The 15,533-nt window shown below is 32.3% G+C and overlaps 1 protein-coding gene across 13 annotated transcripts in view; it reads left to right on the top strand.

Moving 5' to 3' along the window:
- ZNF280D (zinc finger protein 280D) overlaps window positions 1-13,838 on the top strand; it is a 301,459-nt gene extending 287,621 nt beyond the window's left edge. For all 13 annotated transcript variants that reach the window (XM_081831114.1, XM_081831118.1, XM_081831120.1 and 10 more), the window contains 2 exons: window positions 8,256-8,311; window positions 11,143-13,838. In XM_081831114.1, coding sequence (XP_081687240.1) covers window positions 8,256-8,311; window positions 11,143-11,767 — 681 coding nt within the window. In that variant the 3' untranslated portion in view covers window positions 11,768-13,838. The remainder of the gene's footprint in view (window positions 1-8,255; window positions 8,312-11,142) is intronic.
- The last annotated feature ends 1,695 nt before the right edge of the window (window positions 13,839-15,533 follow it).

The following is a 15,533-nucleotide window of genomic DNA, read 5'->3' as shown; positions in this document are numbered from 1 at the left end:
GCTACCCCTGCTTGTGCTCACTCTCTCTCTCTGACAAATCTTTAAAAAATTAAAAAACAAACTATCCTTCAAAAGTGAGATATTCTGACATAAAACCTAAGAGAGTTTGTGACCACTAGATCGGCCCTGCAAGAAATGCTCAAGGAAGTCCTGTATAGTGAAATGAAAGGACAGTACACAGTGACTCAAAGATATATGGAAAAATAAATATCTCAATAAAGGTAAGTACATGGACAATTATAAAAGCTAGTATTATTTTAACAATGTAACTTTTTTTGTTTTCTACATGAATTAAGAGATAAATTCATTAAAAGAAAAAATATTAGTATAAAATCTAGCATTACTATAACTTTGATTTCTAACTCCAAATCTTGTTTTCTACATGATTTAGGAAACTAATGCCTTTAAAATAATTATTAGTTTATTTCTGGGTACACAGTTTATAAAGATGTAATTTTGTAACAACAGCCAAAAGGGGTGGGGATGGAGCTGTAAAGGAGCAGAGTTTTTGTTATTGAATTTAAACTGGTATAAAATCAAATTAGAGGGTGACAACCTTGGAATGTTAAATGTAATTCCCATGGTAACCACACACAAAAAAATAACTATACACAAAGGAAATGAAAAAAGAATTTAAACATTTCATGACAATCAACTAAACAAACAGTAGTGGAAGAAATGAGTACCAAAAAAGTTATAAGGATATAAAAACACAATGACAGATATAAGTCCTTCCTTTTCAGTAATTAATTTAAATGTAAATGGATTAAACTCTCCAATTGTAAGACAGATGTTGGCAAAATGGATAAAAACACAGGATCCTACTGCATGCAGTCTATGGGAGACTCACTTGAGCTCTAAAGACACAAGTTAGGAACTTCTGGGTAGCTCAGTCGGTTAAGTGTCTGCCTTCAGCTCAGGTCATGATTCCAGGGTCCTGGGATCAAGTCCTGCATCGGACTCCTTGCTCAGAGGGGAGTTTGTTTCTCCCTTTGCCTGCTGCTCCCCATGTTTGTGCTGTCTCTTTCTCTCTCTGACAAATAAGTAAATAAAATCTTTAAAAAAATAATAAAAAAATAAAGACACAAGTTAAAATGAAAGGAAAAAAAGATACTCCATGCAAATAATAATCAAAAGAGAACATGGGTATCTTTACTAATATCAGACAAAATAGACTAAATGAAAAAAGGTTACAAGAAAAAAGGACATTATATATTAATAAAAGGTTAAATACAGCAAGAAGATATAGCAATTATAAATATTTATGTAACTAATGACAAATCACCAAAATATATGAAGCAAAAACTGACAGAATTGAAGAATTGACTCTTCTATAATAACAGTTGGAGTCTTTAATAACCCACTTAAAATGTATAGAACAATCAGATGTAAGTAAGGAACTAGAAGACTTAGTAAGCCAACTAGATTTGGCAGACATTTAGAGCTAGATTTAACTCTACCTGGAAACAGCAATTAGTCAAGAAAAAGAAACAAAAAGCAACCAAATTGGAAAAAAGAAAGTAAAATTACCCTGTTTATGTAGAAACCCAGAAGAGTCCACCAAAAAAAAAAACAAAACAAAAAACCCTGTTAGAACTAATAAATGAATTCAGCAAAGTAGTAGAATACAAAGTCAACACACAAAAATCAGTTGCATTTCTATACACAAGGAACAGTCTGAAAAGGAAATTACAAAAATAATTCCATTTGACAATAGCATCAAAAAGAATGAAATAAGAATTAACCAAGGGGATGAAAGACTTGTAAAATTAGATTATAAAACCTTACTGAAAGAAATGAAAGAAAATATAAATAAATGGAAACACAACTTATGTTCACAGATTAGAGGACTTAATATTGTTAAAATGTCCATACCACCAAAAGCAATCTACAGATTTATTGCAATCCGTACAAAAATCCCAAAGGCATTTTTTAAAACTTTTATAGAAATAGAAAATCACATCCTAAAATTTATATAGAATCTAAAGGAACCTCAAATAGCTAAAACAATTCTGAAAAAGAAGAGCAAAACTGGAGGACTCACACTTATTTCAGAACTTACTGCAAAGCTACAGAAATCAAAACAGTGTGGTATTGGCATAAAGACAGACATATAGACCAGTGGAGTAGAATAAAGAGCCCAGAAATAAAGCCTCAAATATAGGCTGAAATTATTTTTGACAAGGTAGCTAAGATCAATGGGGAAAGGACAGTCTTTTTCAATAAATGGTGCTGGGAAAACTGGATATCCACATGCAAAAGAATGAAGTTGGAACCTTACCTAACACTATATACAAACATTAACTCAAATTGGATCAAGGACCTTAATGTAAGACTGAAAACAATAACATTCTTAGAAGAAAATAGGATAGAAGCTTCATGACATTGGATTTGGCAGTGATTTCTTGGTTATCACACCAAAGGCACAGGTAAGGAAATAAAAGACTAATTGGATTCATGAAAAATTTTAAATTTTGTACATCAGATACACTATCCACAGAATAAAAAGGTAACCCACAAAAGGAAGAAAATATTTGTAAATCATATATCTGATAAGGGGTTAATATCCAGAATATTTAGAGAATTCCTAAAACTCAATGACAAAAAACAACCCAATTAAAAAATGGGTAAAGGACTTGAACAGACTTTCTCCAAAGAAGATGTATAAATAGCCACTAAGATGAAAAGATATGCAACAACACTAATTATTAGAGAAATGCAAATAAAAACTAATATGAAATATCACCTCATACCTGTTAGGATGCTACTATTTAAAAAACAAAAAAAAAAACGGGCGCCTGGGTGGCTCAGTCATTAAGAGTCTGCCTTCAGCTAAGGTCATGATCCCGGGGTCATGGGATCAAGCCCCACGTCGGGCTCCCTGCTCTGGGGAGCCTGCTTCTCCCTCTCCTTCTCCCTCTCCCTCTGCTTGTGTTCTATCCCTCGCTATACATCTCTCTCTCTGTCAAAAAAAAAAAAAAGTGTTGATGAGTATGTAGAGAAGTAGGAACCCTTGTGTGCTGTTGACAGGAATGTAAAATGATATAGCCACTGTGGAAAACAGTATGGCAGTTCCTCAAAAGAAAAAATACATATGATCCAGCAATTCCACTTCTGAGTATACCCAAAAGAACTGAAAGCAGAGACTAAAGGAGATATTTGTACACTCATTTTCGTAGCAACATTATTCACAATAGCTGAGATATGGAAGTATACCAAGTATCCATCTATAGATGAATGAATAGGCAAAATGTGGTATACACATACAAGGGAATATTACTCAACTGTGAAAAGGAAGGAAATTCTGCAGTATGCTACAATGAGGATAAGCCTTGAATGCATTATGCTAAATGAGATGAATTAGTCACAAAAGACATCCTGTATGATTCCCCTTATATGAGGTACTTAGAATAGTCAAAATCATAAAGAATGGAGAGTATAGTGGCAGTTGTCAGGGGCTGAGGGGAAGAGGAGAATGTGGAGTTGTTTGAGTATAGAGTTTAATTTTACAAGATGAAAAAAGTTATGGGGATGGTGTTGATGGTCACACAACAGTGTGAATGTATTTAATACCACTGAACTGTACACTTAAAAGTGGTTATGATAGTAAATTTTATGTGTATTTTACCACAATAAAAAAAGAATAATATGTATATAGGGGTATGCGTTTTTCCTTTTACCTCAAGTTCCAATATGGCTTGGCATAGCACTGATTTCAGCACAGTTACATCACAGTTTCTGAGACCTTTATGTGTGCTGAGCCAGGAAGTACTACTATGATTTCTTTTCCTTTACTATATTTTATTTTGTTTTTATGGAGTTAAACAATATATATCTTGACTCATTTGTTTAGTTCTCTATACACCTAATGCTGTTTTTAAAAAAGTGTTGTGATTTATTTGTCTAATGTTTGCAAGTATTTTTTCCAAATGTTCACACACATCAAAAGAAATTGTTGGAGAGTTTGGATATCTCCTCTCAGATCTCCTTCAGTTTAAACTAGCTGCTCTCTAAGCCTGATGCAGTTTGTTGTATCAGGATTTTCCTTTGCTACTTTCTTGTGTTGGATATCCTATTTTCTGAACTAGGAGTTCCCTTTTTCTTAGTTTACTTCCTATTTTTATGAAACATGTTCTCTAACAACTCTCAGAAGGGGCTCATCTTTTCTCACTCCTTGCATATTTTAAACTATATTTACTTAAAGATAGTTTGGCTAAAGTAACTAGAAATCATTTTTCCCATGCAATTTTGAAAGTATTATTTTTGATAAGTCTGATGCCATTCTTGCTCCAGTTTCTTTGCATTTTGGTTATTTTGTTCTTTCTGGCAACTTTAATGATTATCTCTATCTCTGGTATTTTGAAATTTCATGATATGTTCACCAATCCTTTTTCCATTCATTATGGTAGGCATTTAATAAGGCTTTGTAATTTGGATATATATGTTTGGGGCAAATTTTCTTGTATTATTTCTTTGGTAAATTTTCACTTTTCTTTGTTCATTTTCTCTCTCTCATTTTTCCTATTGATGTGACACTGTATTTCCTGCATTAACTCCTCTAATTGTATGATACTTCCTTTCTTGCCTTCCCTCTTTTTGTCTTTTTCATTCAATCTTTTTAAAAATTTTTTCTAAACTTAATTTATTTTAGTTGTCATATATTTAATTTTGAAGAGCTCTTTAATATTTTTATTCTTCAATTTTTCGCTTCATAATTTTTGTTCTTGTTTAATGGATGTAATAACATCTTACACTTCTTTGGGGATATTAAATGTTTATTATATTTTTTTCCTTTTGTTCCCAGCAATGTCTCTGATGTCTCCTAGCTCCTTTCTTTATTCCTATTTATTTTGTTATTTCTGATGTTAAAGGATGTCTTCAGGGGCGCCTGGGTGGCTCAGTCGGTTAAGCATCCGACTCTTGGTTTCAGCTCAGGTCATGATCTCGTTGTCATAAGATCAAGCCCTGCGTCTGGCTCTGCACTCAGCACAGAGTCTGCTTCAGATTCTCTCTCCATCTCCCTCCAGCTCATGCTCTCTCTCTCTCTTACTCTCAAATAAATAATAAATGAAACCTTTAAAAAAATAAAAAATAAAGCATGTCTTCAATGGTGTGGTGATCCTTGGCTGCCCATACACTAAAGAGTAAGGCACTACAGAGTTCATTGAAGACTTGTTGTTGAATATGGAGACAGGGCTGCCTTATATACTCATACAGGTTGTGCACTGCAGAACTCCAAAGGGTACTATTTATATATACTCTCAAAAAGTATTAGATTTACCATATTAGAAATTTAAAATGTGAGATCTAAAACTCTGTTGTAACTTAAAAACCAAACTAATAAACCTACTATATAGTTACATAAATGACACATTTTTTTCTGAAAAATAACTATTTTCTAAAACACAAGAAACTTAGAACACTGGTATTGTTTTATACTTTTGCATATCTTTGTACTGTCTAGTTAAGTAGGAGAAAACTGGATTCTCATGTTTCTGCATTCAGTCTGTTGTGATATGTTATTGTGGTTGAAATATATGAAGAATATCCAGCCTTACCTAGTACTTCAATAATCTTTTCAAATAATTGTGGTTTTTTTTAATACTACATCAAAAATAGACAAGAGGAAGTTTTCTTAAAGGTTTTTTGCAATGTGGAATCTCATTCCATATTACTGAGCTTTTTATGCTTTGATACATTAAAATCTATTGGTCTGTCTGGATCTTTTATTCATGCATGATTTTATAACATCGATTAATCATTTGGAAAAAATATTGGTTCACTGAGTTACATAAATTTTACAGGTGTTGACATGTTTTATGTATAATACCAAGTCATTCTTTAATATTAGCGTAAACCTGATCAATGGTGAATACAAGTTTTCCTAAAATTTAATATTTGTTTGAATTTTATTACTGGAATAAGCACTGTCAGTTGTTTTCTTTGATGTGATAGGTGCACTTTGTCAATTTTCAAGAAAATATCTCCTAAATAACCAAGTCTAAATAGTCATAGTTTGGACAGTCATCCTTTAAAATAAAAATGACGTTCTTTGAAAAAATTGTGCCAAACTTCACCTTGCAACTCAATCATAGACCCAAGTGTTTCAGTACACAATAGCAATGCTTTATGCATACTTCCTTTTTTATCACACAGAATATTAGAAAGACAGGAACTCAAAGATTGATATTTAATACAGTGAATTTTACTGCTGGTGTTTGCCAGTGAAGAATACAGTGATAACTAGTGTAGTTTTGGCTTGATGCCACTGCCTTGATTTCATGTTAAGATGCCAGCATGCCAGCATGTTTACTCACTATGGCTTTTGTACCAAGAGTTTTAACTTCACCTGCCTCCTGAAAGTGTCTTGGAGGTCCGAGGTGTCTGTGAAACACACTACTGCCACGGATTATAATGTGAAGGTTAGTTAACCCTCCTGTATTAGTGCTCTACACAATCTGCATGGTCTGTATGGGAATTGTTTAGACTTCACCATAGGAAAATCAGATGCTGAGCTGACTGATTCTTTGGTGAGGAAGATGCTTTCAAAGTCATAAGGGAAGCCTTGTCTGCCTTGAGGTTGATAATTTTCTCCAGAGAAGAATCTTCTAGATTCTGGCTGTTGGTGGTGAAGAGTGATTCCTCCAGCTGCTGGCATTCTGGGAGCCAGGCAAGGAGAAGAACTGTGGGGACCTTTATTCAGTTTATGGACTTGGACTAAATTTTTCTGTTTTCTCTCAGTTCCTCATGGCTTCCCTTTGCCATTCCTGGTGTTCACAAGTCTAAATTGTCTCTAGTTCAGAAAGTTACTTCAGCCTCTGTGGTAGAGGAAAGGATAGGTATCTGTTGTGTGAATTAGGGAAAGAGCATTTAGATTTCTCAGCAGTCCTTGTGCTTCATTTTTATTTTTTATGTACTGGATCTTGTACTGAATTCCTTCAAATACCAGATTGCTTCAGTTCTCTGAGCAAATTGATTGTCTTCTCCTTGCACTCCCCTACTCAGATATTTAGTTGTAAATTCCTCCATGTTGCAAAGTCAACTTCTGCTTCTCCAGCCACTTTCCATCTAAAAATTTGTTGACATCTCATTGACAGTTACTATGCTTTGGTGTTTTCATGGTCTTTATGAATGAAAATGTTTTATGTCTTTGCCTCATTTAGCAGAGTTTTAGGAGAGTAAAAAAAAATAAACATATGTGATTAATACATCATTATCAATTTCACAGGCCTCAGTCAATCACTGTACTAGTTAAGAGCTAGACCTAGATTTGGATCTTCACCATTTATTGTGGTTATTGCCTGGGGTTTTCTACTTAACCTACGTAGTTGTATTTCCTATTATAAAAATGGAATTGAGAATGTCTAATATGAGGATTAAATGAGATAGTGTAAAGCTCTTAACATAGTACCTCACGCATCATATGTACTTAATAATTGGTAATTGTTACGAACTATTAGGCTGGCCTCTGGCTCACTGAAGTTTTACTGTATTCTTTTCTCCCTATAAAACATTTCAAGTCAGGGGCGCCTGGGTGGCTCAGTTGGTTAAGCGACTGCCTTCGGCTCAGGTCATGATCCCGGAGTCCTGGGATCGAGTCCCACATCAGGCTCCCGGCTCGTTGGAGAGCCTGCTTCTCCCTCTGACCCTATCCCCTCTCATGCTGTTTCTCTCTCTCTCTCTCTCTCAAATAAATAAATAAATAAAATGTTTAAAAAAAAAAAACATTTCAAGTCAGCAAAATATTTAATTTGTCTATCATCTCATATTACTTGGTTTGACAACAGAAGGGTTAATAGTACTCTAAATATGAAACCATAATTTCAGATATGTTTCATATAGGTGTTTGTATTTAATATGTTTGTATAAAATACTTTGGATACAACTTGTTATTCAAATTCACATTGTGTTTTACTAGTTTTCTATTCAATTAATTGTAATTATCATGCACATTTTACATAGAGTCTAAGAAAAGCAAGTATTGTTATAACTGGATAACTGCTTCATGACCTTGATTCAGAAACTTCTAGTACACTGAAATTCTTACAGGTTTTTTTTTAAAGATTTTTTAAAATTCTGCTTTTAATTTTGAGAATTATTATATAATACATACTTTAATAAACTGTTTTTCTATTTCTTTGCTATATTAGGTTGCACACTTAAGTTCCTTTAATCCAGAAAGTTTAGTATAATTAAAGTAATTTAATTTAAGTTTAACCATGAATATAAAAGAAACATATTCTTAATCATTTCAGGAAATTGCAAGACCTAATATGGCTCAAGGAGAAACAGAAACATCAAATTCTGAAAGGTAAATATAAGGAAAAACTGAATCTCTTGAAATTAAAGTATTTAAAAAGCTGATACTTGGCCTGTGTTATTTTAGTTGACATTTTATTTTATATGTTATTTTAGTTTTAACTAAAATAAAAATTGGAATTTTAATACAACAAAAACATACTGCAGATCCTTAATTTTGAAATCTTTTCAACATCCTTTAAACATCTTATAGTTGTTAAATTTTTAACTAGTAAAAAATTTTTACTAGTAAATAAAATGTCAACATATTTTAATTGCCCCTATTAAATGAAAACAATTACAAGATCCTACAAGTTACAAAGTGGGGACAATTTTTGCAAACAGGTAATATTAAAATCTTTTCTCGCTAAAGTATTTTCAAAAGCTTTATAAAGCTACTTCTGTGGTGGGACCTTAACATAAAAGTTTCAAACTTCAGGGATTGGCTTTAAAAAATTTAATGCTCTGATCAACACTAAAGACCACAAGACATTCTTTTTTACTTTCAAGATTTTATTTAAATTCAAATTAGTTAACATATAGAATAGTATTCGTTTCAGGGGTAGAATTTAGTAATTCATCACTAGCATATAACACCCAGTGCTATTCATAACAAGTACTCTCCTTAGTGCCCATCACCTATTTCTACCTCCTTCCACCAACCCTCACTTTTTCTCTATAGTTAAGGGTTTCTTGGTTTGCCTCCCTCTCTGTTTTTATCTTATTTTAGAAGCTTTCTTAGCAAAAGAGAATCTAACATTCTAAGTAGAACTTAATTCCAGATAAAGATAATTTTATTTTGTCTTTTAAATTAAGTAATTTCCCCATGTCTATCTTTATGCTGTGTATCTTATATATAGCTGTACAGCATCAGGTGTAGGGTGCTTTTTAACTGAATGAGATTAATTAATCTATTGCCCCTGAAAAGAAAATGATGGAATAAGGCCTTATGAAGGTGTCTCTTAGACTTTACTAGAAAAATGATCTAGCCCTTTCTTCACCTGGAATTTGGGGACATGGGCAGTGGTTAACAAAAATTCAATGAAGGAGTTTGAAAAAGCAGACTAGTCACCTCTCTATAATTTAACATTTCTGTAAATTGTAGCTAATCCAATAAGATCTGAACAAAAATAATAATTATATAAGTTTAAATGAAAATATTATAATTGCAGATGGTATAATTGACCTCTAAGATCCAAGAAAATGAGCTAAGAATGAAAGTAATGAGAGTACTAACTAAGGTAGCTTAGTATAAAAATCTGAATGTGTTAGTATGCCAATAACATGTGATTACAAAATACAATGGACAAAAAGTTAATTCACAATAACAAAAATGAGAAATGTACAGGATCTAAATGAAGAAAATGAAAACTTACTGTGATAGAAAATAATTAATAAGTAATATATGATAGGCCATTTTCCAAATTATTTTATAGGTTTAATAATGAATATTTAGTTAAAATTGCTAATGGGATTTGGTTTAGAAACCAATGATGTTTAAAGGAAGATTCATATTTTTCTATTTACTACCATAATTTATTAAATCATTGCTCTCTTGTTAGATATTAGGTTGTTTCTGTATTTGCTATTTTTTTTTTTTTAAGATTTTATTTATTGAGAAAGCAAGCAAGAGAGCGAGCATAAGCCGGGCGAAGTGTCAGGCAAAGGGAGAAGCAGACTCACTGCTGAGCAGGGAGCCCGACATGGGACTTGATCCCAGAACCCAGGGATCATGACCTGAGCCCAAGGCAGATGCTTAATCAACTGAGCCACTCAGGCACCCCTCTGTATTTGCTATTTAAACATTGTTTTTATGAGCATCCTTGTACAAATGCTTTTACATTTTTAAACTATTAAACTTAGGGAGAAAAGTAGTGGATAGTAGGTGATTTGCTCTATTAAATAATAAAATATATTGTTAACTATAATTGGTAAGACTAGGTGGTATTGGCCCAAGAATAAAGACAGATCAGAACGAAATAAATAGCAGACTTATTTAACTTATATAAATATAAGTTAGTAAATAATAAATGACCATTTGATAACATTGCTCTGATATTTTGTCAGTTCATTCAGAAAAAGTCCAAATTCCAGGTGGATTAAGAGAAGAAATAAGATATCTGTAATCATTAAATTTATTTTTGATAAAATAAGTATTGTAACATCTAGATAAGGAGCTGGAGATTCTCTTTAAAGTGTTCTGTTCTAATGTTTTATGATTCACTGTATAGTTTCTGTTAACATGCCAGATTAATAGAGAACACACGGACACACTCATATACACATAAACATTTATGTATACACATATATTTATGTATATAATATGCATGTTGTATATTTACATATATTTTTTTCAGGCATGTATTTATGTTTTTTTAAGTTAAACTGTTAAAAATTAGAGAAATGTTTATGAATGCTTATTTGATTTTGCATAGGGTAAGACATTCTAAGAGGATATATAAATCATTTAAAAAATGTTTTTTTTCCAAATATATTCACTTCTTCTTTAAAGTACTCATACAAATTAATAAGACTGCTTAAATTTCCACTAAAGACAGGGTATGCACAGATAAAAGTAATGATTACCAGGACTAAAACCAGTTTTGATAGATTTCCCAGGTCTCCTTTTAATATGTGACTCTGGAGTTTCTCACTCTTTTGCCTAAGAAAATGGCCACTCCTAAATTGTAACATAGCAAGGACTTGGGACTTGGATTATTTTTTTCCTTTTTGGCAAATGTACCTTGACCTTTTTTTTTTTTTTAAGAGCATGTTTTTATTTCGATAGTTTTTAAATATATCGTGTTCTGAAGAAATAGATAATAAATGGCTTTATTTTTTCAGTAAACAAGATAAAGCTTCTTCAGAGGAAGAAAAAAATGGATGTGATACAAATTCATTTGAAGGCTCATTAGCAACAAAAAGTGAAGAAAGCATAACAGCTTCAAATAAGGAAAATGATACCTGTCTCGAAGACCAGAAAACGGGCTTAAAGAATATCTTCAGTCATGATTCAAATATTGATGCCAATAAAGTAGAAAAGGAGAAACAAATAGAGCACATTTGTCAGGAAACAGAGTTGAAGATGTGTCAAAGTTCAGGAAACTTAATTTCATGTGATCAGATTGAAGATTCCAACTCCAGTGAAGCTAGGTTTTCTTCGAAGAATATTAAGGATTTGCAGTTAACATCTGGTGATGTTAGCATTGATCAGTTTTTGAGAAAAAGAGATGAACCTGAATCTGTTAGTTCTGATGTTAGTGAGCAAGGCAGTGTTCATTTAGAACCTTTGACTCCATCAGAGGTACTTGAGTATGAAGCCACAGAGATTCTTCAGAAAGGTAGTGGTGATCCTTCAGCCAAGACTGATGACTTAGTATCTGATCAAACTGACAGTGTTCCTGGAGAAAATAGCCGTAGCACAACAGAGACAACAGTAGACCTGGCAGATGAAAAAGAAAGAAGTTGAAATTTAGTAGTCATTCTAAGTTTAGTGTACCAACGGTAAGAACATTTGCAACAGTGCTATCAGGTGAGCTCAGAGGTGCTGTTATGTAGAGTTCAGAAAGAGAAAAATGTGAAGGAAGTCATTCATATACACTTTACCTGTATGTTGAACCTAGGTTCTTAAAGAAATCAATTCACTGATAAGAGCATGATTTCTGTGGATTTCCAAGAAGCCTTTAAAACATAACAGGATTTTAGTGGAAGTTAAGTTTGCAATGGAAAAGTCTCATTTAATGGTTTGTGAGGAGAACTTGGTGGCCAGTACAAATTGATTATTAGAATATCAATTATAATAATAAAGCTTTTGAAACTTCCATCAGTCCTAAACTAAAAGATTTTATTACCTATGTATTCTTTTCAGTTAACTTAAAGGAAGAGATTTGGAAACCCCACACCTTTTGGGAATAATTGATTAAAAATAATGGCTGATAGGCATTGTTAATGAAGGCTTCATTTTGAGTATAATGCTGGTAAATGGAGCATGCTTAGAGTGCGAAATTAATTGATCTAATGAGAATTTGGATGAACGTAAAATTAATTTTGGATTTAATATAACATTCCAGACTGTCAGAAGCATGTAAACAGAATATTTGAATCTGTGTACCTCCATACAAGTGTTAGCCTGCCAGGCTGTAAACTTACCTTAATTAAACTTTCAGTGAAAGTGAAATTATTAAGATAATAAATTTATATTTGTGCTTTTTGTCAGTGTGTAAGCTGTGCAGAAATCCTTGATGTGCTAGTTGTATAAAATAGAAACCCATTGTTGAAACTCCTGTAGCTATTATGCTTTTAATATTGTTTTAATGATCTTTAGAAATAGACCCATAAAAATGGTCTGGAAGCCAAACCAAAGTATGGTATAATGTAGATATTGTAAAGCAGTAAACTGAAAACATGTCCTGGCTCATGCCATGTTTAAGTGACTTTTTCTTTAATTGTAAAATAGAAACTTCAAATGGGACCTAAAGCAGTGATGTAAAAAATTGGTTTGGGATATTTAGCCTAATTTATCCATATCCTATTTTATCCATAAAATGGCTGCTAAATTGATTTTTCAGTTGTTTTTTTATCATCTAGAAAATAATAGAGATAGAAATAAATAATATGAATAACAGTAGTTTGCTTTAAAGTACTAAAAAATTTATTTAAAATGCTACATTTTTACTTCTTAAAATGTGCTTTGAATTCTTAAGTTTTGTTTCACTGAATGTTAAACGTTTTAAACGGCTATTAAAATTCTGCTGTATATAGTAGTTTTTGAGTAAATATTTGCAATAAAAATCTGTCCCTGAATAATTTTATTTTTCAGAAAACTGCTTGAGTTGGATTACCTTTGGCGCCTTTAGAAATTGTATACTTGTTCAAGGAAATTTCATGTTAAAGTTAGCAGTAGGATTTCATTCTGTATTTTTTAATTGATGCATGATTTATTTTAAAATAGGACTTAAAGTACTGGGGAAAATACTGGTAATGTTTGCAGAGAATAGATTTACTTTAAAAATTCTTCTAATTCAAGAGAAATATACTTTACTATTATAGTTTTCTATCTGTTCAGCAAATTAAAGAGGCTAAATAGGCAAAATATATTATTGACTTACTTTCTTGAAAAGTTACTTTTGGAGGGTCAAGTATTTTCATCTTTCCTGCTACCAAGAAAAGATAGAGGAGAGAGGGACTTTAGCTGTTACACTTCACCTTGTTGAAACATAAATCTGTAGCTGACAAGATTTTTGGAGTAATTTAAATCTTAGGAAGAGCAAAGAGTGGAAGAAAATCTATGTTAAGACCATTTTCTGAATCCTATTTAGTTAGTTACCAAACCTATCACCTAATGCTACAAAACCTTGATCACTGTGCCAAGATAAGTCTCTAAGTGACACTGTTACCCTTTGAGCTTTGGGTAGTTCCTTCTGCTGTGGCTCCATACCTTTAGAGTAGTGGTATTCAAAGTAGCTAATCAATGAGCTGTTTATACCCACCCACTAGTAGAAAAGGAACCTGTACCAGACTGTAAGTCCTTCACTGAGAAAGCCTGGCAATGAAAACAAAAGTGTAGTTGAAATAACCATTGTACTTGGTTAACATAATTGGTTTATGTTCTCACACCATCTCATTTCATTTCCGTTCAGGAACAAACAGTCCAGGTGTGCAAACCAAACCTTTGAGTAGCAGTGCTTTAGAACAGTGGTCAGCAAACTTTTTTGTAGGGCCAGATAGTAAGTAATTGTGGGCCTTGTGGTCACAATTATTCAACTCTTCCTTGTAGTTCGAAAGCAGCTGTAGATGCAATGTAAATGATAGCCTGTTTGTGTTCCAATAAAACTTTATTTACAAAACAAGAATGTTTGGCCCATGGATTGTGGTTTGCCTGTGCCTGCTTTGGAGTGCTTAGACTACCTTAATATGACAGTGAGAGCCAGTGATGCACTCTAGTGACTGTTTGCCTAAGAACTACCTACCAAGGTGCCTTAGTGTATTACTGTTACCTAACAATAAAATTACGATTGATTCTAAGTGCAGTTCAATGACACTAAGAAGGATTATATTTGTTTTGTGGGATATACTTTTAATTTACATTAAAAATCTGAATGCCATCTTTATTTGTGTTATTTCTTCCCCTTTACATCTCTCTAAAGTTTGAGGGAGGAAATTGGAATTTTTCTCATCCCATAAACATTTTTAAGAACTAAACATTTTAAAAAGGAACTGACAAGATACAAGTCACCTTGTTTTAGCTGTAAGTAAAAAGATGAGGAAACCAGATATCTAAGCAATTATTTGCTTAAGGTTACAAAGCTAAGATTTGAATGAAATTTGATCTGATTCTGAAATTAGTGTTTTTCTACCACATCTGTAGTTCCCAGCATTTATATTGAATGTCTGTTTTTAAAATAAATTATCTTTTTGCAAATAATCCTCCCATTGATGGTACTAATTATAGTTTTATTTATTCATACACTGATTATATGCATTTGTAATGGAGGACTTCTTAATCTAAGGAAAAGGACCTAGTGATCTTTTTTATTAATAGGATTTGAGGAATTTTACCTCAGGAGCAGTAGTTAGTGAATATGTTATTAATAGGAAAGGTAGCAAGTAATTTAAAGATATACTTTATATAATAATTATAGAAGTTTTAACATCATTAAATATTTGTAGGCTTCTGTAATGTCATTTTTTTACTTCATGGTTGACATGATCGTTTTTGTTCCATTGAGATTATTATTCCAAAACCACTCACTTGTGCTGACTTCAATGAAGGACTGTTGTATGTGTGTAGGCACTAAAGAAGGATTGCAAATATTTCATTTTTACTAGATTACTTTAACACTAAGACTTGTTTTTTCAGCTAAGACACGAATCATTTGACTTACCTATTCAAGATACTATTAAAAGTACGTATTAAAAGAGAGAAACAACTATTTTTTAAAGTATTTTTTTAAGTGAGGCCTATCTGCAGGTTCATGTAGACAAAATGAATAGTCAAGTAGATCTTTAAAAGTTATGGCAATGTTTAATTATCAGCTCAAAAGCTATAAATTAAAAGATACTTCACCAGGATCATCTTGTAAAGAATTAAACACATCTGTAGCAACACATGTTAACATCATAGAGGGATAAGTTCTCCTGAGAAATTACTTTCACAGTTAGGTAAAGTTAACTTTTAATTGCTTGTTAAAAGTATCATTAAATCGCTTTCATTATTTAAAAGAATATACTAAGAA

The sequence above is a fragment of the Leptonychotes weddellii genome, chromosome 9 (assembly GCF_054177405.1).
Source record: "Leptonychotes weddellii isolate Sample4059 chromosome 9, ASM5417740v2, whole genome shotgun sequence".
NCBI lineage: Eukaryota > Metazoa > Chordata > Mammalia > Carnivora > Phocidae > Leptonychotes > Leptonychotes weddellii.
This window is presented reverse-complemented; position numbering and strand designations above follow the sequence as displayed.